The 26,615-nt window shown below is 47.5% G+C and overlaps 1 protein-coding gene across 3 annotated transcripts; it reads left to right on the forward strand.

The window, feature by feature from the left end:
* The first annotated feature begins 217 nt into the window (after nucleotides 1-217).
* On the forward strand, nucleotides 218-24,254 carry LOC141511091 (uncharacterized). Of its 3 annotated transcripts, none has more exons than XM_074220395.1 (6): nucleotides 218-305; nucleotides 1,378-1,483; nucleotides 3,538-3,638; nucleotides 11,768-11,894; nucleotides 12,468-12,554; nucleotides 20,845-24,254. In XM_074220395.1, the coding sequence occupies exons 2-6, from the start codon at nucleotides 1,450-1,452 to the stop codon at nucleotides 22,566-22,568; spliced, it is 2,073 nt and encodes a 690-aa protein (XP_074076496.1). In that variant the 5' UTR covers nucleotides 218-305; nucleotides 1,378-1,449; the 3' UTR covers nucleotides 22,569-24,254. The 3 variants fall into 3 exon arrangements, with proteins under 3 accessions (XP_074076496.1, XP_074076494.1, XP_074076502.1); XM_074220393.1 differs by lacking the exon at nucleotides 218-305 and adding an exon at nucleotides 451-522; XM_074220401.1 differs by lacking the exons at nucleotides 218-305; nucleotides 1,378-1,483 and adding an exon at nucleotides 8,859-8,927 and having other exon boundaries at nucleotides 3,554-3,638.
* The last annotated feature ends 2,361 nt before the right edge of the window (nucleotides 24,255-26,615 follow it).

Genomic DNA, 26,615 nt, shown 5'->3' on the forward strand with positions numbered 1-26,615 from the left:
GGGAGGGGAGGGAGAGGAGGAGGAGGAGGAGGAGGGGAGGGAGAGGAGGGGAGGGGAGGGGAGGGGAGGGGAGGAAGGAGGAGAGGAGGAGAGGTTCCTTGTGCGCAAGCGCAGTCTAAGCTGGCCCGCCACCTGACGGTGAACTTGAGCGGTGAGGCATGCCGGGAACTGTAGTTTGGTGCCCTCCCCGGCCCCCGGCGCGCAGGCGCAGTGCGCCCCGGGCTGGGCGTCCCGGCCTTTGTCCGCGGGGCTGCGGGAGCTGCGGGCGGCGGCGCGGAGCGCGCGTGGGCGTGGAGGCGGGGCAGGTGCGGGCGTGGCCCCGGGGCGCGGCTGCCGGGCCACGGAGGCGGAGGGGAATGGGCGTGCTGCGGGGCTCGGCGGGCCGGGGCCGCGGTCGTGCGTGAGTGTGCGTGTGTCAGGGCGCGTGAGCGTGCATGCGCGTGATCGCACTCGTGCGTGGCCGCGCCCACGTGCACTTATCTGTCTGGCCGCGGGCACGTGAGCGAGTGCGCGTGGGGCCCGGTGAGTCTCCCGCGTTCGTGCGTGTGCGTGGCACCGCTGCGGTGGGGGGGCCGGGGGTGTGAGCGGGTGTGCAGGGGGCGCTGCTGCCCCGCGCGTGGGAACCACGGAGGGCGCGAGAGCCCCCCCCAGGGCCTCCCGGGTCCGGCCCGGAGAAGGGGAGGTGGGGCCTGGGGGGGGGGGGGGGGCTGCGGCTGGGGGCGGGGCCAGGTGTGGGGGGCGGGGCCAGGTGTGGGGGCGGGGCAGGAGGAGCCTCCAGCGCTGCCGGGCCCCTCCCCCTCCTCCCACCCCTCCCCCACCTCCTCAGCCCCTCTGCCTTCTAAGCCCTGGCCCCTCCCCCGCTGCCCCTCCCCATGGCCCCTCCCCTCCATGCCCCCTCCCTCCCCGCTGCCCCTCCCCCGCTGCCCCCCTCCCCCGCTGGCCCCTGGTCCAGTTGCACCCTTCTCAGTGTTGGGGGGCCCGGGCTCTTTCCCAGACTCCCCCAGAACCCCAGGAGGGAGCCGCCCTTCTCTCCCCACTTTAGAGATGACGATGACGTCAGGGCAGGGCTAAGCCCCCCTCCTCGCTCACCTCCGGAGCCACCTGGGTCCAGCGGGGCCGGTGCGGCCCTGGGTGCGAGGCCGTCGGGTGAGGTGACTTGGCCAAGGTCACACCCGCAGCTGGGCTCCAAGGCCAGATTTGATCTTGACTGAATGAATGAAGCGCCTCGGGGTCCCTCGGCTGGCGCGGCCCGGCCCCTGACTGGCATTGCGGGGAGCCCCCGCTGCCTCGGGCTCCTCTCCGGGCCTTCTGCTGGGGGGCTCCGAGCCCTGGAGTGGAGAGAGGCACCACCCCGTGACCCTACCTCTTACCCCCCAGGTCCCCACCGTGCAGCAAGGAAGAGGACGTGAAGACCCCCGGGTAGCCCCGAGGCCCAGCCTGGCGGGGGGCATGGACCACTTCTTCCTCATGCTCCAGGGGAGAGGTAAGAGCCGCACCCCTGGGGGGGACCCAAGGCGGGCAGGCGGAGGGATAAAGAAAACCCCCCAGAAGAGCCCTCTCCCTCCCCCGAGCCGGCCTGGGTCTCCAGTCCTTCTGGCTCAGCATGCGTCGAACACCTACTGTATACTCACCACTCCAGGCCTCGGGGACCTGGAGGCCGGGTCCCTTGGGTGGGCTGATGTGCCGGGGGCAGCCGGGACCCGCGGTGGAAGTTGCAATGGCTGTTTGGTCTGGACTTTAGGGGCCCCAGGACCGCTGCCCCCACGGATTTGAAAGCTGGGCCCAGGAAGCCGGGTTTGGTTCCTTCCGCCTGGGCCCCAGCCAGGGGTTCCTCCAGCTGCCCCCCAACGTGGGCAGGGCCTGGGCCAGATAGGAGCAGCGGGAGGGGGGCGTTAAGGATCGACCCCAGAGGGACCCGCCTGGGGCATCTCCCCAGAGGCTGGCGGAGGGGAGTCGTCTCCAGTGAGGGGTTCTCGGATTGGGTGACCTTGGCAAGAGGGTGGCTGGGGCTTTGGTAGGTGCCTGGGGTGCCGACTTTCACGGATTGGACGGGGCATCACAGCAGACAGCAGACGGGAGAGGGGTCCTGCTGACACACTGGGTGACCCTTGTTGGGAGGCAGTGAGCATTTATTAGGCACCTATTGTTTGCTTGTACTTGGGGTCCAAAGATCCACACAAGGTAGCTCCTGCCCTCGAGGAGTTTACCATCTAATGGGGGGGGGGGGGCAAGCAGACAAACCAGCCAGAGAGGGGAGGCAGGCCCGGAGGTGAGGCCTGGAGGGTGGCAGAGGCGGGGTAAGGAAAGAGGGGCTGCCTCGCAGGCCTGGGCACAGCTGGTGAAGATGCCTGGAGCTGGGGGGGTGCCTACCAGGCTTCATAGTTGATCCTGGAGGTGCTGGGGAGCCCCAAGGATCCTGAGTAGGGGGTGATGGTCAGGCCTGTGGGGAGATGGGAGGCCGAGAGGACCCCCAAAACGTACAAGTCTCTTGCAGTAGTGTAGACGGGAGGTGGTGAGGGCCGCAGTAGAGGAGCGGAGGCAGATGAGGCGTGGCTGGCCTATTGAGGCCTGGTTTGGACCAGGGGGTGAGGGAGGCATGGATTGGCCCAGGACGCCAGGGAGGTTTGGGGGAGGGGAGAGACGCCAGCCCCCTGGTATCGGCGGTCCCCTCTGTCATGGCCATTTAGTGGCCTGGGGCCCCCTCCTCAAAGGGCGGTTTTTGAACACACCCACTAAAACATGGGGTGGCGAGCCCTTTGATGGGCGGTCAGCGCAGGCTCGTTTTTCCCAGGTTCACAGAACCTTGTGGAAGGCAAGAGACAGCACGAGACTGCAAGACGGCAGCCAGGGCGGGGGGCCGGAAGGCAGAGGTGGGGGGATTGATGTCTTCTGCAGATTTCCTAAGCTCCCCAACAGTCCCTTGAAATGATTAGAATGGGGCCCACTCTCCCCAACTGGCCCTCGCCCCTTCAACCCCCTCCTCAGGGCTAGCGGACCAGCCTCTGGAGCTCCTGGAAGAGGGGCAGGCAGTGAGCCTGACCAGTTCTGGCAACAGTGCGGTGGCTTCCGTGGCTTCCTTTGCCAACCCCCTGCCCTCCTCAGAGGGAGTGTGTTCAAGAATGTAGCCAGGAGACAGGGGCTGGCCCCCGGGCCCACCAGCTGTGGACTCTCCTCGTCCTCACTCTCCCCAGTATTGGCTTTTCCTGTCCTGCTCCCCCAGCGTCAGGACCCCCCCAAACCCAGAGGGGCGCCAGGCTGTCCCCCCTGCTTGAGGACAGGGCCCAGCCCAGCCCCTGTTTTGCTTCCCCGGAGGCACAAGGAGCCCTCTCCTTTGGGAGAGGCAGGGGCATCCGGGGCCATTCTGGGCTGACTCTTCCATGATAAGGGGCGAACATTGGGGTCGCGGGAGGCCGGGACCTTGTGCTGGACGGGCCTCCGAGACCGGCGGGTCCGGCCCCATCATGGCCATGTTCAAACCTGGGCAGGCCTTCCAGGGGGCAGCAGGCCACCTCTCGTGACTCCCCTATCTTTCCTCAGGCCTGCCGACCCAAGGGTTCCCCCTTTCCAAAGAATGGAGCCTCCAAGAGGAAGAGGCGGAGGAGGGCCTGGCCTCCAGGCTGCTGACGTCCATGGCCCAGGTGAGGCGAAGGCTCCGTTTTGAGACACCCTGAGAAGGGTGATCGGCTCTGGCCTGGGGCCAGGAGGGATGGGGGCAGAGAGTGTGGGAGTGTGTCTGTGTCTGTGTCTGTGAATGTGTCTATGGGTGTTTGTGCATTTGTGTCTAGTGTGACTGTGTGTGTGTACGCCTGTGATGTCGCCCAGCTGGGGAGGGGGAGCCCCTCCCCCTTCCAGAGGGTCCTGGAGCCCCTCATGGACACGAGTGACTCATCCAGGGTCACCCAGACAGAATATGTCTGAATCAGGCCATGTAGAGGTTTCATCGAGCCCTTTGTTTGAAGGCGACAACCCCCTCTATCCCTAAAGGGGAGGTCCCAGTGCCCCATGCCCCCTCCCACACCCTGGCATTTGGGGGAGGCCAGCACATGCCTCAGGCTTCCTTGGTCCAGGGTTAGTGAGGGCAACGGGGATGCTCGCTTTTGGGACCCAGCACACAGTCGTCATCTAATACTTGCTGCTTTGAATTCAACTCCGTTCTCCTGGGGGCCAGATCTAGTTGGCATCCTGGCAGAAGCCCCCCCAACCCCCTTCCATTGGGCTTTGCCATTTCCTTTTGACAGCTCCTTTGAGGAAACTGAGGCAAACAGAGTCAGGGACTTACCCAGGGTCACCCAGCTAGGACGGACCTGAGGCTGGATTTGGACTCAGGTACATGAGTCTTTCTGACCCTGGGCTTGGCGCTCCATCCACCACAGCGCCCCTGGACACATGGTTCTTCAGGGCCTGGAACGTTCTCCTACTGGGTCCCTAGCCAAAGGCTCTTTCCAACAGTGGTCTCCTTGAGTTCTTTCCCAATTACTTGCTGTTCTTTCCGACATCCCTTCTGGTAGTCCGGCCTGATCAGGGATGGAGAGCTCACAGGGCTGGCCCTGAGCGCCCCCGGCTGCTTGACCCCTCCAGGCCCCAGGAACCTCTCCGAGGCGCTACATGTTGCAGCAGCTCCTGTAGAGGTGGGCACTTGCTGGGTGTCAACAGAGCACCGGTGACTTAACCTTCCCCTGAATGTGGCCATGATCTTTGGGGATCTGGGGCAATTACAAGGGTGCTGGGGAAATCTTTGACACAAGACTCTTCGTTAGGGACCGTTCCTGCAGGGTCTGGAGCCCGCAAGGAGATGGCAAAGAGTAGGCTTGGCTTGCTTAATTTCTAGATTTCTTTCCAAAAAGATGGTGTTCAAATCCGGCCTCAGACACTTCATAATTGACTGTCTGTGTGACCTTGTCTGAGTCACATAACCCCATGACCTTAAATTTAAAAAAAAGGATGGTGTTACTTGGTGATTTCTCCAGCCTCTTTTTTTTTTAATTTTTATTTGGTTAAGGCAATGGAATTAAGTGACTTGCCCAGGGTCACCCAGCTAGGCAATTATGAAGTATCTGAGGCCAGATTGAACTCAGATCTTCCTGACTCCAGGGCCGGCGCTCTATCCACTGTGCCACCTAGCCACCCCTTCCAGCCTCCTTTTGCACTACCCCACCAACACTGACTTTCATTGCTTTTCATCATTTTTACCAGTTCAATGACTACACGGGTACTGTTATTTTAATTTACATCTTTGGTTCTTGGAGTATTTTTTCATTTTTATTTATTTATTTTTTAAAGAACGAATCTATTTCTCTCTCTCTCTCTCTCTCTTTTTAGGTTTTTGCAAGGCAAATGGGGTTAAGTGGCTTGCCCAAGGCCACACAGCTAGGTTAATGATTATGTGTCTGAGGTTGGATTTGAACTCAGGGACTCCTGACTCCAGGGCCGGTGCTCTATCCACTGTGCCACCTAGCCGCCCCCTGGAGTATTTTTTCTAGCAGTTCTGAATACTCTATATTTAAATTGTTCATCTTTGACTTTTTCTATTATGGACTGGGAGTTACCATTGGCCACCTCACTGTCCCCATTGGGCCTATTTAAATGGTTTTATGGCTGTCCTTCATTTTTATGGTGCAGTCATTTGGGAGGGAAAAAACCCACCAAATGCTTTTGGCTTCATGGATTTGATCCGTGTAAAAGCTTTTTACTTTTATGGAGTCAAAATTGTTTTATTCTTTGGGATCTCATCGATTCCTTGGGAAGAATTCTCCCACCACTCTAGTTGGGAAAGGGATCATTCTCTTCCCATGTTTAGACTTGTCACAGTTCCCATACAGTCAAACATTGAGTTTTTGTGATACTTGTATTTTTCCTGACCTTTTTCTCTTCCATTTTGTGAGGGGTTATTGGACAGAATTTGCTCTTTTGATAGAATCAGGCATTCTTGTTAATATTATTGGCTCAGGGCAGCTAGGTGGCCTGGTGGATAGAGCACCAGCCCTGGAGTCAGGAGGACCTGAATTCAAATCTGGCCTCAGACATTTCAGAATTACCTAGCTGGGTGACCTTGGGCAAGTCATTTAACCCCATTGCCCTATAAAAAGCCTAAAAAAAATATTATCATTGGCTGAATCAAAACAAAAACCTCCTTTCCCAAGCAGGACAAAGACATCATTACATGTAATTCTTGCTTTTCTTACTGGCTGTTTTATAACTGTCGATCAGTCAACTGGAGTTAACTAGGAAGCATCGTGGTCCACAAGGTCCCACGTATCATTTGGCCACCAAATTTCCAAAAGATGTTGACTCATTGAGCAAACCCTTCTCTCCTATAGTTTGAATCCTCGTCATTTGTAGACGTTGAGTTAGGGAGTATCCTATGCCATTGATCTGCCTCTTGGTTTTTTGTTTTGTTTTGGGCTAACCACCTTGTAACATCATCCGAAACTCAGAAGCATAAGAGGACTCTTATTCCATCATGTGGCGTAGAGATATTTCACTACCTTGTTTTGTCATTCTTTATTCCCTTAAAAAAATTATTGGTGACTTTTTTGACATCCCCTCCATCCCTCCATTTCTCCATTTCTCAAAACAAATGATCAAAAAAAAAAAGGAAAGGAGGGCAGTTAGGTAGTCCTGTGGATAGAGCATCGGCCCTGAGGACCTGAGTTCAAATCCAGCCTCAGACACTTAATAATTACCTAGCTGGGTGACCTTGGGCAAGTCACTCAACCCCATTGCCTTAAATAAATAATTTTTTTTTAAAAAGAAGGAAAGGTGGGGAGGCAGATACACCTATCTCCTTCATTGTGTAACATTTGCACACCCATAACCCCACATTTCTTCATAAGAGGAAGGGAGATGTATTTTCTTGATGTTCTGAAGCAAAGCTTGGTGGTTTGTTTGTTTTGTTAACTGGCCTTGTGTCAGGGCACAGATAGATTGCAAACAAATGTAAAATGGCAGAAATTGGAACTACCGCAGTTATAGAGCGCGGTGCAATAAAGATGATTATTAATGTAGGGGTCATAAACCAAAGACACAGGGCCGTGTGGAGACTTAACATTGAGGTCCCAACTCATGAGAAGGTTAAAGAACAAACCAGAATTGATCATTATGGGAAAGAATGATCCTGATGAACCAGACCAAAATTTGGAGAGGAAATGGAGATTAATGAACTGAATATGAGTTTTTAAAAATTAGGAAGATAATGGTTTGGAGAACAGCCCCCAAGTTGGAGAGAAATTATTTTCATCTTTTGTCTCCCATGTCTCTTTGCCGGCTGTGAGGTCAATCTCAGCATTGGGCACTGTTAAAAGAATGAGATTTGGAGCTGTCTTTTATAGAGTTGTTAATTTTACAGTTCTTTGTCCACTTCATTTCTGGAGGGGGCCCCTTGGGTTTTTTGTTTTTTGGGGTTTTTTTTTAATTAAGGCAATGGGTGACTTGCCCAAGGTCACTCAGCTAGGTAATTATTAAGTGTCTGAGATCATCGAACTCAGGTCTTCCTGACCCCAAGGCTGGTGCTCTATCTACTGTGCCACCTAGCTGCCCAACCCTTTTGTTTTTTGATAATCATTTCAATATCCTGCTTTTGTCCAGTGGACAGAAAGCTGGCCTTGAAGCCAGGAGGTCCCAGGTTCGTTGCCCCCTTGGTGGAAATGGTACCCTTCACCTTCACCATTGCAGCTCAGCCTTGGGAGTATTTTGGCAAGTTATAAGTGGAATGTTTTCATTTTATTTTGTTGTTGTTGTTGGTGGTTTTTGCAAGGCAGTGGGGTTAAGTGACTTGCCCAAGGCCACACAGCTAGGTCATTATGAAGTGTCTGAGGCTGGATTTGAACTCAGGTCCTCCTGACTCCAAGGCCAGTGCTCTATCCACTATGCAACCTAGCCACCCTGGAGTTTCATTTTTAGAAAGACTCTTGTTGCCACTCAGTGAGAAAGCGGGCTATTTTTTTGTGGGTAGTTAGGTGGCACGTTGGATAAAGCACTGGGCTTGGAGTCAGGAAAATGAGTCTTCCTGTATTCAAATCCAGGCTAACCAGCTGGGTGACCCTGGACAAGTCATTTCACCCTGTCTGCCTTGGTTTCCCCATCTGTAAAATGAGCTGGAGAAGGAAACAGCTTCAGAACTTTGCCAAGAAAACCCCCAGATGGGGCTGTGAGTCGGACACATGAAAAAAACAACTGACCAGTCACAACAAGTCTTATGCCCCAATATATCCTATTTTCTATATTTAGCCTCCTGAGGGGCAGGGTGGTGTTAGCAAACGGGGAGCAGTGTTGTGGTCAGCAGTCCTCCCTCTGACACTTAGACACTGAGGACCCCCAGGCCACTCTCTGTGACTAGAAGTCGGGCAGGGGAGAGAGAGCTTCTCCACCGGGACTTCCCTCTGGAGATGAAATCGAGGTCCAAATATTCTCCTGATCCACGAGCAAGAGCCTCTCCTGATTCAAGTCTTACCTGTCTTGAACCTTTCTCCCTCACCTTGATGAAGGCCCCAAGACTGGTTGGAGGCAGTCGACTGCACTGTTCTACGTCTTGTCTTTGAACCATTGGCAGATACGGGGGGTAGGTGAGGAAGAGGAAGTGAACAAGCCTGTCAAGAGGGCCTGCTCTAGGGGCTGCATTGGCTAAACACTTCACAGATATCATCTGAACCTCACACCCACCCTACGGGGTTGGCACTGTTATTGTAAATCACACTATTCCCATTAATGGTATTGTTAAAGTTGAGGAAACTGAGTCAGACAGCGGTTAGTGACCCCACACTAAGTGTCAGAGGCTGAATTTATTTTAGCCTTGTCTCTACTTCATTGAATTGAAGACGCAACAACAAGTGGGTATTTTGTTTTCTTGCCTTTTTTTTTAGTGAGAATTCCTCTTGTGTTTCTCAGGACACATAATACTGGCTTTTATTTTTCACATGATGCTCCTTATGGTGAGTTTGATTCTTTGTGTTTTTAAATGTTACAAATTTAATGATATTCCTAAGAAAACTTATTAAAACAGGAAGTCTCATTTTTTAAGAATCTAGGCCTATGATTTCATTTTTATGAAGGACTTTCAGTATGGAAATGCCTTCTCCCAACCCAGATCAGGAGCTCACTCCTCTGTAACTTAGCATCTCAGAGAGTTAACTCCCTGGGACAAAGAGAGACTTGACGAAAGGAGCTGCCCAGGGTCCCTCTAGCATCATGTGTCAGGGGCTATCCTTGAACACAAGCCTGCCAGAACCAAGGCTGGTCCTCTGTCTGTACACACACTGCGCCCCTCCCCAGCCTGTCAGATCTTCCAACATAAAATCTCCAAGTGCCAACTGCCTTTACACAGGAGAATAACAATATGGAGCCAGTTGATCCACTGATCTCCGCACATGGGCTAGGTGGTTTGTGGAGACTTAGGAGAGGGAGAAGACAAGGGACAAGTTCAGAGGGCCACCCACAGAAATGGGCATCGTGGACCCTGAAGTATGAAGGACGGCACGTTTATTCTGCCCCGTTCCTTTCGGGTTCTGTGTCTGTTGATAAGGATCTGTCATTTTGTTTGGGCTCCTGTGGCTTTGGGGCCGGTGTGAGATTTTTCATATTTCCACAGTACTCGTGGCTAACCTTAACCTGCACACACCCCCTTAGGTGGTAAACGTCTAGGGGATACATAGGGGTTATCCCAGTGGAGGGTGTGAGAACTGCCTCCCACCGAACCTCTAGCCACCACTGGCTTGCCTACCATGTTAGTTCTGTCACAGGTACAAGGCATGGCGTAACATTAGATCAAACGTTACTAAAATGGGAAACATGCTAGGAATCATTAGCTCTGAGCCCTGACCCAGGAAGAACAACGAAATCTCTTTTCCCAACAGCTTCCTTCCCCTTCACCATTTCAAACCTAGGCTTAGACAAACATCAGGGATAGTGGCCTGCAGAGTTTAGTAGCAAGCCCAACGATATAAAGACAAAGATACTCTGCATGTTGACTCTAAGACAAGTCAATGGGGATCACCCCTTTCTTGGGTCCCAGAGCTCTGGACTCCTGAGCATCAAAGGCAGAAAATGAAGGGCCCCCAATTATGAGAGAAACCAGAAATGCTGCTCTAAAGATGTGATTCCCAACCCCCTTCTTGGCTTTCCTGAATTCCATCCACAGACCTCAGATCAGGACCTCTGATCCAGAATAGTTCCCTTATTTTAGCAACAGAGAAAGGAAACCCATTCAACTTCCCCATCCCCAGAGTCCAGGATCAGCTCTCTCAAGTGGGGGGCATGTGGAGTTTTATTTTTTAATTTAATTTTATTATTTTCTTCCTGGCACCCTCAGGTGCCAGGGATAGAAGTGGCATCCAAGTTCATCTCTGCCCACTCTTTTCTGATGCCTTATAGTGGGGGTCTCATAGTGGTTCCCCACAACTCAGTCGTGATGCTCAGCAATTTATTATTCAGGGCATAAGTCAGGGCCCTGATCTCTTCCAATTAAATGGGCAGTTTTCTGTGTTGATGCTAGTATCCTCCAATCATAGATCTAGCCCTGGAAAGGACCCCCCCACCCCTGCCCCACCCATCATTTTACAAATGGAGAGAGAGGCCCAGAGAGGCATCCTGGTACAGAAGACTGTGGTGGTGGAGGGCCCGAGTTCAAACCCCAGTGTGCTTGCTGTGTGAGCTTCCTTCCGTCACTGCTTCAGTGTCGTCTGTAAAATGAGGGGTGGGGATGGGTGGCCCCTGGAGTCCTTCCAGCCTTGTGATCCCTCCTTCAGTGACTGGTCCAAGGTCATATAGGCTGTGAGTGGTAATCTGACTCCAGAGGGGGGAGAGGGTCCTCTCCACTGTTGGGCTGCCCTTTCTTAGTGTTTTATTTTTTTGTTTTGGTTTTTGCAAGGCCATGAGGTTAAGTGACTTGCCCAGGGTTACACAGCTAGGCAATTATTAAGTGTCTGAGGTCTGAACTCGGGTCCTCTTGGCTCCAGGGCCAGTGCTCCCTAGCTGCTCCGGGGTCTGCCTTTTCGAATTCATAAGATTGTAGATGATGAGATCCCAGATGGAACTGGGAGGACCTTAGGGACCACTGAGGTTGAGGGAGGATTTGAACCCAGGTCTTTCCAACTAGGTCTGATGCCCTTTTCACCCCCTCATTGTGACCTCTCAGTTAAATCTGGGTCCCCAGGCCCCGCTTGCAGCAGGTTGTTGACATTGGCTATGGTCCCTTTAAAGTGCATTGTGGTAGTCGGGGCTTATGATGGTGATCCTCTCCATGTTAAATGTCTATTCCTCCAGAATTCTTTATGGAACCATCGGTCACTTTGTCAGAGGCTGAGAAAACATTTTAGTCTTTCAGTGATTCGGGTTTCTCCGATCTGACCTCTCCTCCTTGGGGCTGTCAGTTTGGGAAAGGGAGACCCATCCTGGAGGCAGCCTAGACTTGGGCTGAGAGCTGACCATGAGGCTCCGTGTTCTTCCATTCTCATGGGCCGTCCCCCTCGCCTCACCCCCTTGCTCCCAGTCTGTTGCAGGAGCCTGCCTCGAGTCTAACTCCACATCTAACCATAGAGCCCCACCCCCACCTCCCGTGGCCTTGTGAGCATGGCAGTGGGGTGGGCAGCTGACGGCAGTGTCAGACATCAAAGCTGGGGATGTTCATGGTATGGCTCGGGGCTGTGCCATCGACCAAGGGCTCACCTGGGCAGGCAAGTCAGCACAGCCCCAGGCCTCCCTCTACAGCCTGCTCCTAAGACCACAGATGGGAGGGAGGGTCCACGGCTGAGCAGGCCTGCGATTTCCGTTCCAGCATCCAGTGACCTTCCGGGACGTGGCCGTGCACTTCACCTGGGAGGAGTGGAACCGCCTAGACTCTGCCCAGAGGGCCCTGTACCGGGAGGTGATGCTGGAGAACTTTGAGAACCTCGTCTCCTTGGGTAAGCGCAGCGTGGTGATGTCCGGGCTGGGGCAGGATGGAGAGAAGGGGTTCAAGGGCTTCCCCCAGCTCGGACTTTGGGTGCAGGAATAGTCCTGACGGTAGGATGAGTCCAAGGATTCCACGATCGCCTAGAGCCAGTCTACCCTTACGCTGCAACCGCAGTCATAACAGTAACCGGTGGCATTTCTACAGGGGGTTTGTTGAGGTTTGGGAGGCGCCTCCCCGGCATCTCATTGGATCACACAGCCTCTTGAGGGAACTGCTCTTATCTCCACTGTACAGAAGTGGAAACTGAGGCAACTACCCAGGTAGCTGAGGAAGGACTTGGGGTCTCGCCCCCTCTCCACCATGCTGCCCCTCTGAAAGGTCTTCCCAGATTCTCCAGGACTGCACCTCCCAGATCTTTCCTCAGGGTCAGTGGTTCTCCTCTATAGTCTGGAGAGGGGGCAGGTGCCTCCTCTTAGCTCACCCTGCCCCCACCCGGGCTCATGTCACATGCTGTGTGGACCTAGGATTGAACCCTGGGAGGGGTCTGACCCCAACATTGCCTTCTTTCTGTCCCAATGTCCAGGTCTTCCCGTTTCCAAGCCTCAGGTCATCTGCCGGCTGGAGAGAGGAGAAACCCCGTGTTTGCCTGAGATGGAGGGGCCGTGTACAGGTGAGTGAGCAGTGTAGGAGGCCGGCGGGTGTCAGACGAGGGCCGGGGTCTCACAGCCTCACCCCCCCCCCCGCCCTGGCCTTCTGCATTTGTTTCCTTTCCATAAGGGTCACCAGTTCCTCCCTGCTGTACCAGCACATTTCTGAGAGATCCTGCCTCTGCTATCAGCCAAGCTGGCGTATTTAGCCCAGGGCAGATGGGCAGCGAGGCAGGCACCCCTGGCTCTCAGTCCACTGCCGATGTCTGTGTGATTTCCCGGGGCACGTCCACATGCGCTGGCTTTTGGGTTTCTGGCTCAGTGGCACCTCAGCACACGGAACCCCTCAATTCTCTTGTCATTCCATTCTCTTGATGGATCACAGTTTACTTCTCCCGTCCCCCTTTATCAGACACAGTTTTTCATTATGACTAGGAGTGTTACCAGTGAGGGGGCCTCTTCTGGAGGATGAGGGGCTGAGACAAGACGGCCTTGGAGGTCCTTCAGCCCTAGCTCAGGGGTCCTGCTGTCAGTATTTTTAGGAGCAGAGATTTGGAGCCCCCCCACCTCCTCGGAGGCTGCCCCCCACCCAGGGTAACTCCCATCACCTCACCTGGACCTGCTGGTGTGCCATCTACTCCAGACTCCCACTCTCCACCCCAGGCCTTCTTCCATTCATCCACCAAAGGGATTTTCCTAAAATACAGTTCCATTGTGTCACCTGCTCAGTAAACGACAGGGACTCCATCACCTCCAGGACACAACACAGAACTCTCTGGGGGGGGTTCAGAGCCCCCAAACCACCTTATAATTTCTTGTTTGTAAATAAATTTTTCTTGGCTGCTTTATTACATGGTTTCACCTTCTATAATCAGCAAAAATTTTCCTTTCATTGCCCTCTCCCAGCGGGCCAGTCTATCTAATCAATAGCATTTTTTTAAGACAAAAAAAAAAACAGGAGAAATCACTGTCATACACCCTTTATGTACCTCCACCTCTGCAAGGCAGGGTAGGGGTGTCTTCTTTAATCCCTGCTTTAGGGCTAGACTTTTCACAGCAAAGAGTGTGTGTGTGTGTGTGTGTGTGTGTGTGTGTGTGTGTGTGTGTGTGTGTGTGTGTGTGTCTGTGTGTGTGTCTGTGTGTGTGTCTGTGTGTGTCTGTGTGTGTCTGTGTGGTTTACATGGCTGTGTCACTATGTGCATTGTTTCCTTGTCTCTGTTGACTTCCCTTTGCATAAGTTCCCATAGATCCTTCCATACTTTTCTGGTTCAACATATTTGACATTTCCTACAACACAGTGATATCCCGTAACTCCAATGAACTATAATTTGTTAGCCGTTCCCCTTTCAGGGCGTACCCACGTTGCTTCTCATTCTTTGCTCTGACAAAAAGGATGCTATAAATATTTTGATTTTTCTGAGACTTTTCTGCATTAATGGCTTTCTTGGAGTATGAACTCAGCAATGGACCCTCGGGGTGAAATAATATGGATATTTTAGTTCTCTATTTGCATAGTTCTAATTGTTTTCCAAAATGGTGTGCCATTTCGTAGCCTCACCTACAATGCATTGTGTACCTCTGATTTCACAACCTCTCCAATATTGAACATTGCCATTTTTTGTCATCTTTGCCAACTTGCAGAGTATTCAGTGAAACTTAAGCATTGTTTTGATCCGCATTTCCCCCAGCAATCATTTGGAACGTTCTTTAAAGAGTTTGTAACTCTTCCTTTCAGAATTGTTCATATCTTTCCAATAATCTATTAGGGAATGGCTTTTAGAGAAAAGTTATATTGGTGTATATATACATATATATATATATATATATATATATATATATATATATCTTTTAAATAACCATTAGATCCCCTCCTCTCTTGTCGAAGGTGCATTAATTTTGTCTGCAGAATATTTTCAATTGAAATTCGCCTGTTGTTTGTTACCCTCACTCATGAGGTATATTATCAAATTTTCTTCTCTTCTTTTTAATAGTGTGAACTTAGTAAGGTCATGGATCCATTTAGAACATATAATGGAGCAGAGTATAAGGTGTTGGTCCGAGTCTCATTTCTGCCAGCTCCTTTTCCCTTTTCCTGCAGTTTTTATCAAGTAGGGAGCTTGTTCCTAGGCAATTGATGTCTTTCTCTTTATTGAACACTGAAATATTTATTTCCATCTTTTCTGATTTTCACTTGTGCTGTCAATTCCATTGGTCCATCTCTATTTTTAAGTCCCAAAGAGATTAAAGAAGAAAAAGATCCATATAGACAAAAATACATTTATAGCAACTCTTTTCATAGTAAGCAAGAATTGGAGGTGGTGCAAAGGATGGAGCATTGGACCTGGAGTCAAGAAGACAATTCTGAGTTCTTCCTTCATTTCTACTTCTTTCTATCTTTCCTCTTGATAATCTAGATTTTTTGTTTTTTCCAAATGAATGTTGTGATTTTATGAAGTTATAAAGTGTCCCTTTGATGATTTGATTTGCATCTTATTAAATGCATATATTTGTTACTGTTGACATTTCTATTATAGATAGATGGATAGATGATAGATAGATGATGGATGGATGGATGGATGGATGGATGGATGGATGGATGGATGGATGAATGAATGAATGACTCTCCAGGAGAGGACAAGGGTGGGAAATTCTTAGCTGATGATAAAGGGGTGAAAGTATGGTGATAAAAGACATATAGCCATGAGGGTTGAATACTGCTTATATTTAGGTGGCTCTTTCTTTCTTTTTTGGGGGTGGGATTTGCAAGGCAATGAGGTTAAGTGACTTGCCCAAGGTCACACAGCTTGGTAATTTTTGTCTGAGGCTGGATTTGAACTCAGGTCCTCCCAACTCCAAGGTCCATGCTCTATCCACTGCATCCCCTAGCTCCCCCCCCCCCTTTATTTCTTTAAGAAGTATTTTATACTTTAATTTTTACAAGTCCTTTGTATGCTTTGGTGGATTGATTCCCAAATATTTTATATATTTTGTAGTTATTTGGAATGGGATTTCTCTTGCCCCTTGGGTTTTGTTATTATTTCAGAATCCTGTTGAATTTTGAGTTTATTTTGTAACTTCATTGTGAAGTTGGGCATGGAATAGCAAAAATTAGGTTGGGAATGGGATTTGGGTTAAGGGGGTAATACACAGCGAACCAGTTCAAATCCAGCCTCAGACACTTGCCTCTCACTAGCTGTGGGACCTTGAGCAAGTCACTTCACCCTGACTGCCTCACATCTAGGGCCATCTCCAGTCATCCTGATCCCTATCTGGTCACTGGACCCAGATGGCTCCAGAGGAGAAAGTGAGCCTGGGGACTTGGCACAGCCCCCCCCCCCCCCACTCAAATCCAGTTCATATGCTAGTTGCAGCATCACCTCATGGTCTTCTTCAAGAATGATAGACAGACAAAACCAAGAGGCCAAATGCCTATAGACCAAGCCCTCAGCATCTGAAGATGCTTGGCATGGCGAGTCTCAGGGGACATCACATAAATGGAAATAAGCCATTTCTCAATGCATAAGGACTGATGATTGACAAAATATGTGTGTGTCTCTGAACCATTAGAGCAGGGACCCCCTCAAAGCATTTGCAGACAGCATTCAAGAGATTTATGAATAAGAATGGGAAAAGGATTACAGTTATTTCCATTTTGATGATTGGTTTTATTTCTCTTTTGGTTTATTATTTTGTTTTCTTTGAGTGGCAGTATAGTGGTTAGCATGCCAACCTCAGAGACTGGGGGATCAGAGTTCAAATGCCATGAGGCTGTAGGACTCTGGGCAAGTCACTTAACCTCTGGATGTCCTAGGCCACCCCCAACACAATAAGGTGGGTTTAGTTAGTTTTCTTATTCCATAGTTCTTATGCTGATGAAATCACTTTGTTATTGTTCAGCCATTTCAGTCATGCCTGACTCTAGGGACCCCATTTAGGATTTTCTTCCCAATGACTGGAGCAGTTTGCCATTTCCTTCTTTAGCTAATTTGGCAGATGAGGAAACTGAGGTAAACAGGGTTATGTCTTGCCCAGGGTCAGCCAGATGGGAATTCAGAATTGTCTTCCTGACTCCAGGTCCAATGCTCCATCCTCTGTGCCACCTCCAATTTTTGGTTACTATGAAAAGAGTTGCTATAAATGTTTTTTGTCTATTTGTATCTTCTTTCTTTAATTTCTTTGGGACCTAATTGTAGTAGTGAAAAGCATGCAAGTAGTATCTTTTGGGCCATAATTCCAAATTTCCTTCCAGATTGGCTGTTCAATTCATGGATCCACCATCTTGCATTTAGTGGCCTGTTTTCCCAGAGTCGCTCCAATATGCCATTTTCCTTTTCCATCAACTTTGCCAGTGTCAGGGACATGAGATGGAACCCCCAGCTGCTTTAATGCACATTAATTATTAGTAATTTAGAGAATTTGTTGATAGCTTCAATTTCTTCATAATGGTAGTTTTGGGTTTGTTTTTTTTTATTTTTAGGTTTTTGCAAGGCAAATGGGATTAAGTGGCTTGCCCAAGGCCACACAGCTAGGTAATTATTAAATGTCTGAGACCAGATTTGAACCCAGGTACTCCTGACTCCAGGGCTGGTGCTCTATCCACTGAGCCACCTAGCCACCCCGATCATGGTCATTTCTTTGACCATTTAACTACCAGGGAATGACTGGCTTTTTAGTCTTAAAAAATTGCATCAATTCCTTATATGTCTTGGAGGTGAGATTTTTGTCAGAGAAACTTACTACAAAAAACTTTTTTCCCCTAATTATCCCCTTCTAATTTTAATTACAATAATTTTGTTCATGCAAAACCTTTTAAGTTTTTTTTTATAATCAAAATGGTCCTTTTCTTTTTCTTGTGATACTTTTTTTGCCATCTTCCAGATTGGAATGGTCATTTCTCTGTTGCTTCTTTAATTGCTTACGATGCCACCCTTTATGTTGGTTTTTCCAGCCCTTTTAGTCAAAGAGTGAGTCCTTACCCCAGTAACTGGGGGGGGGGGGGTCTTTGGTTTTAATTGACCCCATGATAAACACAGTAGTGCTTCTTTGATTCTGGATATTGTACGCCTAATCTATTTCTCAGCCAGTACCAAGGCATTTCAATGATTGCAGCTTTGTAGTGTAGTTTGCGATCTGGTCCTGCTAGGCCTCCTCTCTTTCTCCTCACTTTCGTTATTTTCCTGGAAACTCTTGAGCTTTTGGTTCTCCAGGTGAGTTTCAGTTTTTCCTAGTTCTATTTAAAAAGGAACAATTAGGACAAAATGAAATTCGCCTTTCTCGCCTGGTTCAATGAAATGGGACCGTTAGGCGGCACAGTGAACAGGGCACTGGATAGAGGGAATAGAGATTTACCAGTAGCTGTGTGGCCCTGGGCATTGTATAAGTAAGGTAATTTCGGCCACGCCATTTTTACTATCGTAGCTGGGCAACTAGATGGTGCAGTGGAGTCAGGAGGATGGGAGTTTGAATTCAGCCTCAGACATTTGCCACTTATTTGTTGTGTGACCTTGGGCAAGTAACTTCACCCTGATTACCTCACATCCAGTCATCCTAATTCCTATATGGAGCCCAGATGGCTCCAGAGGAGAAAGTGAGGCTGGGGGCTTAGTACAGCAACCCTCCACTCAAATCTTATTCATGTGCTTGTCATGGTATCACCTTCCTGATGTCATGGTTTTCTTCAAGAGCACATTGTCTGGGGCTGGATTTGATTAGTCATAGGTGGCAAAGCAAGCAGGGCCCTGAGCTTAGAGTCATGAAGCCCCAGGCTCAAATTTGGCCTAAGACAAGTGAAATGATATTTGTAAGCACCTGTGGGGCTCCTGGAGGATAGTAGATGCTTGGGCAATTTGTTTCTTTTCTTCCTTCCTTGCCAGCTGGTTGCTTCTTCCCAGTTTCCTTGACTTGATCCTGGGCAGGTTATACCCATTACCTATCCGTGGCCTCCAGGACTCAGTCCTTCTCCCTGGATACCACTTTACTAGATGTCCTGAACTAGTCCTGCCTTCTCTTCCAACCCCAAGACTCTCATGTGCAACTGCCAGTTGGGCATCTTAAAACCCGACATGTTCAGAACTGAACTCATTCCAGTTCCCCCAAACTCTCAGAATTATTTAACTGGTTGGTCCTATCTTCTCTCCCAACTCAAGGGCTCTCATCTCCAACTGCATCTTACACCCATCATATCCCAAACTAAACTCATTCCATTTCCTCCAAACTCTCAGATTTACTTAACTAGTCCTATCTTCTCTCCCAACTGCCAGGCTCTTCATCTCCAAATACCTATTGGGCATCTTAAAACCTAAAATGTCCAGGACTGAACTCATTCCCTTTCCATCAACCTCTCAAATTTACTTAACCTTCTGTCTCAGTCACCAGACTCTCATCTCCAACTGCCTATTGGCATCTTAAACCCAACACATCCAGAGCTGAGTTCATTCCTTTCCTTCAGTCTCTCAGATTTACTTATCTCGTCCTACCTTCTCTCCCAACCCAACTGCTCCCATTTACAACTGCCAGTAGGGCATTTTAAACTCAGCTTGTCCAGAACTGAACTCATTTCATTTCCCCCAAAATTTTAGATTTACTTAACTAGTTCTACCTTCTCTCCCAACCACCAGACTCTCATCTCCAAATGCCAATTGGGCATCTTAAACTCAACATATTCAGAGTAAACTCATTCCATTTTCCCCAAATTCTCAGATTTACTTAACTAGTCCTATCTTCTCTCCCAGTCAACAGGTTCTCATCTCCAAATACCTTTTGGACATCTTAAACCCCAAAACCCAGCTTTCTATCATCCTCTCAGATTTACTACTTCTGCTGTCCCTCCTGAAACCCTAGGCTCACATGTCCAACTGCCTATTGCCATCCTAGACCCAATTCATTCAGAACTGAACTCCATTCCCTTTGCCTCAACTCTGAGATATACTTAACTGGTCCTACCTTCTTTCCCAATCACAAGGAACTCTCATCTCCTACTGCCTATTGGGCATCTTAAACTCACCATGTCCAGAACTGAACTCATTCCATCTCCCTCAAATTCTCAGATATACTTAATTCATCCTACCTTCTGTCCCAATCACCAGCCTCTCATCTCCAACTTCCTGTTGAGCCTCTTAAGCACCCCATGTCCAGAACTGAACTCATTCCCTTTCCATCAAACTCTCAGATTGACTTAACTAGTTCTACCATCTCTCAGAACCTCAAGGCTCCTATCTCCAACTGCCTATTGGCTTCTTAAACCAATACATCCTGAATTCATTCCTTTCCTTCAGCGTCTCAGATATACTTATCTAATCCTACCTTCTCTCACAACCCCAAGGCTCCCTTATCTCCAATTGCCTATTGGGTATCTTAAACCCAACACATCCAGAGCTGAGTTCATTCCTTTCCTTCAACCTCTCAGACTTACTTATCTAATCTAGCCTTCTGTTCCAACCCCAAGGTTCTCATCTCCAATTATCTATTTTGTATCTTAAACCCAAAATGTCCAGAAGTGAACTCATTCCATTTCCCCAAAACTCTCAGATTTATTTAACTTGTCCTACCTTCTCTCCCAGTTGGCATCACCAACTGCCAGTTGGACATCTTAAACTTACCATGTTCAAAACTGAACTCATTCCATTTCCCCCAACTCTCATATCTACTTACCATTTCTAAAAATTGAGGTTACCAGCATCCTCTCAGTCCTCAGATTCACCTTCTACTCTTCATTCTCTCTCTCTCCTCCCTTCTCTAATCTGTTTTCAAGGTCTATTGATTTTTTCCTCAATCCACCTTCTCTCCCCTGATACTGCCTCCACCTTCAAAGTCCTTCATAACCAATCTTCTCCTATCTTTCCAGTCTTCTTCACCTTAACCTCCAACACATATTCTTGGATCCAGTGACACCAGTCACATACAAGATCTTTGTTCTCTCTACTTCTGGCTTTTTCTCTGGCTGTTCTTGTTTGGAAAACTCTCCCTCCTTATCTCTGCCTTACAACTTCCCTGACTTCTTTCAAATCCTCCCTAAAATGCCATCTTCTCCAAGGAACTTTTCTTAATAGCCTTTCATGTTAGCCTTCCCTCTGTTGATTATCTCCAGTTTATCCCATCACTACATAGTTGTTTATCTATTGTCCTCATTAGGTTGTGAGCTCCTCGAGGAGGGGGACCATCTTTTGCCTTTCCTTGCATCCCCAACACTGAGTATCCCCAATATATAGTGGCTACTTAATCAATTTATGTTAACTTGTCTCAATTTCCTTCTTCCTACTACAAAGAACAATAAATACTGATGCTTTTCATTTCTTTCATATTCCCTCAATTCAGGAACCAAGTATGAAATCAATGACTGGATTCCAAAGCATGACCCTTTCTTGGGAGCATCATTCAAGGAAAGACCAGCATCCAAGAATGGTCCCTGGCATTCCAAGATGGTTGAAGCTTGGGACCTTGACGTCACAGGAGAGAGGCAGAAAGGCACCCGAGAGATACAATCCAGACCAGTAACAGTTACCTCCAGAAAATCTTTTAATAAAATGAGTATCCCTGAATGCAATGCAGTTGACAGGAATTTTAGTCTCGAGTCAATCTATGTTTCACAGCAGAGAGTATCTACGGAGAAGAGTCTTCATAAATATGATACTCTTGTTAAAAGCTTCAAGCAGTTTTCAGACTTAATTGATTGTAATAGACTCTCCTTGGGAAAGAAGCTTTGTAAATATAATAAATCTAGGAATCCTTTTAGTTATCACTCAGACCTTATTCAGTTTCATAGAATATATAATGGTGAAAAGATATATGAATGTAATGAATGTGGAAAAACCTTTGGGAAAAAAGCATATCTTACACAACATCAGAGAATTCATACTGGGGAAAAACCCCATAAATGTAATGTATGTGGCAAAGCCTTCAGTCACAGGGAAAATCTGACTCATCATAAGAGAATTCATACAGGAAAGAAACCCTATCAGTGTAATGAATGTGGCAAAGCCTTCAGTCAGTGGGGAACTCTAACTGCACATCAGAGAATTCATACTGGAGAGAAACCCTATATATGTAATGAATGTGGAAAAGCCTTTTGCCAAAGAGGAACCCTTAATGTACATAAAAGAATTCACACTGGAGAGAAACACTTTGAGTGCAAAGAGTGTGGAAAAGCATTTAGCAACAATTCATGCCTTAATCTACATCAGAGAATTCATACTGGAGAAAAACCCTATAAATGTAATGAATGTGGAAAAGACTTCAGACACAGGGCATCTTTTATTTATCATAAGAGAATTCATACTGGTGAGAAACCCTTTGAATGTAATGAATGTGGGAGGGCTTTCAGCAAGAAAGGGAATTTTATTGAACATCAGAGAATTCATACCGGAGAGAAGCCCTTTATCTGCAGTGAGTGTGGGAAAGGCTTCATCAACAACACACGCCTTAATCTCCATCAGAGATTTCACACTGGAGAGAGACCCCATAAATGTAATGAATGCGGCAAAGCCTTCAGGCACAGGGGAAGCCTCAGTGCCCACCGTAGAATTCATACAGGAGAGAGACCTCACAAATGTACTGAATGTTTGAAAGCTTTTGGCCAGAGGGGACAGCTTATTAAACATCAGAGAGTTCATGCCAGAGCAAAAGCTCACAGCTTTGATGAATTTGGAAGACCCTACAGCCAGTGGGGAAGCCTTGCTGAACAAAAGAGAATCCCTGTAAAGAAACCCTTTGTGTGTAATGAATGTGGCAAAGCCTTTAGCCAAAACTCAAACCTTATTCTCCATCAGAGAATTCACACTGGAGAGAAACCTTTTGTGTGTGAAGAGTGTGGGAAAGCCTTCAACCAGAAAGGAAACCTCAACGAACATAAGAGAATTCATACCGGTGAGAAGCCCTTTATCTGCAACGAATGTGGGAGAGCCTTCAGCCGAAGAGGGCACCTTACAGAACACAAGATAATCCACACTGGAGAGAAACCCTTTGAGTGTAGTGAGTGTGGGAGAGCCTTCCGACGGAAGAGACATCTTACTGAACATGTGAAAATTCATTCTCGAAAGTAACTCTTGGAATATGATGAGTGTGGGAAAACTGTTAGCCAGAAAAAACACCATCATGGATGTCAGAGAATTCATTCATGGGGAGAATCTTCATCATGTATTAATGTAGAAAGGGCTTCAGGACCCTTGGAAAGCATTGAAGAAACTGAAGAAAAACACAAGTAATGGAATAACTACAGAAAATTGAGAGAACCCAGTTCATCTCTCACAAGATATCAGAAACTTAATTCTCAACTACCATCGAGCTGAAAGGGACCTTAGTGATCATCTAATCTGGCATCCTCATTTTCAGAATCAGGAAACAATGCAACAGAGGTTAAATGGGCAACCAGTTTCCTCCAATGGAGAGCCCACTGGGTGCTAGTACTCTGAACCCAAAATACCTGGCTCCAGTCCCACTCTCTTTGTGATTTTGCATGAGGCCCAGGGTCTCCATTTCCTCTTCTGTAAAGTCAAGTCTTTGGACTTTGTGACCTCTGAGGTCCCTTCCCACTCTCAGCCTATGACATTGTGGCCTGAACCCAGATTCTCTGATCCCAGATTCAGGGTCTTCCCATCACGCCCCATCTGACCCCAAAGGTGTACCATTTTTCTGGGGAAAATTGTCTTAATCACTTGGCTTCATTAAATACTCGATAGTTGAGGCTGCTGTTGGTCAGCAGCTCTATCCTGGTTTGGTGCTTTGAGAGACAGAAATATCTCCAGGCTCTATTTTGACCCTTTTATTCCAGAATGAATTTGCTGCCCTTAGGTGACCTCCATCAGAGCAGCCAATGGGTTGGTCTGAAATAGCACCTGGGCAGTAAAGTTAAATAGATATATTTTCAATCAAAATCACCAAAATGTTATTTATTTAGTTATTTGTACAGGTCTTTCTGTTTTCCTTTTTATGCTAAAGTTATTAGCCATTCATGACCAAAAATAAAATAAACAAGCATAAAAGATTGATGTACATTAAATGTATATTATCTTATTGACTGTTAAATAAACCAAGCTGTCCACTCATCCACGTCCAAAGATGGTGAAAAAAAGACTCTGCCTGTTTCTCCGGCCCCTTGTTCTCTCGTGTATCTTTCTGAATGTTGCTGTCCTGTACCTAGATGTAGTCGTTGAATATATATTATTGTTCCCACTGCTTTCTTTAGTCTGTGTCAGTTCATATGTCTTCCCACATTTCTCTGTAGTCTATCTGTGATATGTTGTGGCATTTTAATACTAAATTTTATCCAAATAAATAGAGGTAGCTAGTGGTATAATGTGCCTAACCTGATTAGATGGTTGTCAAGCTGTGGGATTCTGGCTAGGTCATTTAACCTATGTCTGTTTCAGTTTCTTCAAGTGTAAAATGAAGATAATAGGGTTATTGTAAAGATGGTATGAAGCAGTGCCTGCTGAAGCAGGTATCATAGAAATGCTTGTTCCATTATTTCCTATTCCCAGTTGGAAGGCAGAATAGTGTAGTGGTTAGAGAACCAGTCTCTAAGACATAAAGATCTCTCAAGCGTCCTTACTGCATGTAGAAAAGACATCAAACCCATCTGTGCAAAGCAGACCTTGATAGAGGAAGTTTCCTTCCATACCAGCTTTTCTCAAACGTTTTGGACTCCAAGATACTCAAAGAGACTCTTTGTACTCTTAAGATCCCTCAAAGAGGGGTGGCTAGGTGGCGCAGTGGATAAAGCACCGGCCCTGGAGTCAGGAGTACCTGGGTTCAAATCCAGTCTCAGACACTTAATAATTACCTAGCCGTGTGGCCTTGGGCAAGCCACTTAATCCCATTTACCTTGCAAAAACCTTAAAAAAAAATCCCTCAAAGAGCTTTTATTTCTGTGGGTTATATCCACTAAGATGCATAAATTGGCTTCTACCAGCTCACTGATCATTAAATTTTTAGGGATTCTTGTGAGCTGGTTGTTAAATCACCATGATTAAAAATTAAATTATCTAAACATGCATATATTAAAATAAAAGTAACACTCAAAACTCATCAAAACTGAATTATTTGCTACCTTTTACTATTGCCTATGCATTTGAGGTTATTTTCATCTATTTGCATGGAAAAGGTAACACAGCACAGGATGAATGCTATCTTAGGTCCATCACTTCCCAGTTCCATGTTAGGTGATGTATATGTATGAATGCTCCTACCCCCACCCTCTACCAAAGCTGATTGTTAAATATTTACAAGCATACCACTGGTTCTAATTATCAATATCATATTAGAAATGAAAACTGATAAAATTTGAAAATAGTTACCTATTTTAAAATAATAAGCCCATTATAATTAATAGTTTTTTGTAAATATTTTTCTCAATTACATATGATAGTTTTCAGCATTCCTTTTTTTTTTTAGATTTTTCAAGGCAATGGGGTTAAGTGGCTTGCCCAAGGCCACACGGCTAGGTAATTATTAAGTGTCTGAGACTGGATTTGAACCCAGGTACTCTTGACTCCAGGGCCAGTGCTCTATTCACTGTGCCACCTAGACTCCCCTCAGCATTCCTTTTTTTTTAATTAGGTGTTTGTTTGGGTTTTTTTGCAAGGCAAATGGGGTTAAGTGGCTTGCCCAAGGCCACACGGCTAAGTAATTATTAAGTGTCTGAGACTGGATTTGAACTCAGGTCTTCCTGACTCCAGGGCCGGTGCTTTATCCACTGCGCCACCTAGCCACCCCCATCAGCATTCCTTTTTAATAAGATTTTGATTTCCAAATTTTTCTCTCTTCCTCCTTCCCAAGACAGCAAACAACCTATTATAGGTTTTATATATAATCACATACAACATTTTTAAATGGAAAAAATAGCTTTCCACAATAATTAGAATTTTTTTCCAGGTCTCTTTAATGTCTAATTTAATAGATTTAGCTGGATTCTCATATCTGCTTCTGCCTTCAATCTATTCTGCGTTGTTTTGGGTAGAGCATAGGAAGAATATCGTTGACTTCACTAAGATATATACTTGACAAAGTATTTTAATAGGCGAATCACATTTTAGTTTTATGAAAATTGTCTTGATCTCACAGATACTATTGAAAGTTGCCGAGGACTCTCAATGGTCCATTGCCTATACTTGGAGAACTTCTGCCCACCACCAAGTCCAGTCCTTAAACCTTTATTAAGCACCAACTGTGTGTTTATATATATTGGAAAGACAAGGGGCACACATATAGCAAACTATTTTTCCCCTAAAGGAATTTACATTCTATTGTGGGAGGTAAAACCCATTTAGATAAGTCAATTTGTAGCAATTTGTGGAGGGAAAGAATAATACCACCTGGCAGGAACAGGAAAGACCTGGTCTTGGAAGGGGCTCCTTTGATAACCCTCAGAGAAGAAAGTTGGGGATCCCAAGGGGTAGGAGAGGAGAGAGGGCATCATCTGGAGGCTTGTGTAGCCAGAAGAGAATATAAATGAGGGAGTAACCCTGAGGAGGGAGCGATGGTGGGTTTAGAACTGGATAGGAGGCATCCTATTCAGACTGCCCATATTATGGGAGAGGAAACAGGGTCCAGAGAGATGGTCACTTGCCCAGGATATACAAACAGTTTTAGTTTTCCTCCCCAGGTCTATGTTCTCAGTACTGATTTGTCAACTGTCTGTGGCGTGGATGGCAGAAGAGTGACTGGGACCAGGAAGACCAGTGAAGAGGCTACTGAAATAATATCATACGTGATGTTGTAGAAACTGAAGAGAGATTTGAGGCAAAGGAAGGAAGGGCTAGGAGAAGGTGGGGGAGAGAGTGTGAGTCAGCACTGCTTGGCCTCTTGCGTATGGAAAGTGATGGAAAGGCAAGGGTCAAGGAAGCCCAGAAATGGAATGATTAGAAGAGGAGGATTGGGTGGAAGAGTTCCATCTGCATGTGCTGAATAAGGCATGCCTGTAGGCCATCCAGGTGGCAATGTTCAACAACCAACTGGTGATTGGAATCGAGAACAGAGCTTGGATTGGCAAAAGATCTAGGAGTCATCTGGCACCATCTTGAGGATGGGCATGGGAGGGATGAGGAGTCCAGGGGATCCTGTCATGGGGTGATCAGTCAGGCGGGGGTAGA

Source organism: Macrotis lagotis, chromosome 1 (assembly GCF_037893015.1).
Source record: "Macrotis lagotis isolate mMagLag1 chromosome 1, bilby.v1.9.chrom.fasta, whole genome shotgun sequence".
In the NCBI taxonomy this organism is placed as follows: domain Eukaryota; kingdom Metazoa; phylum Chordata; class Mammalia; order Peramelemorphia; family Peramelidae; genus Macrotis; species Macrotis lagotis.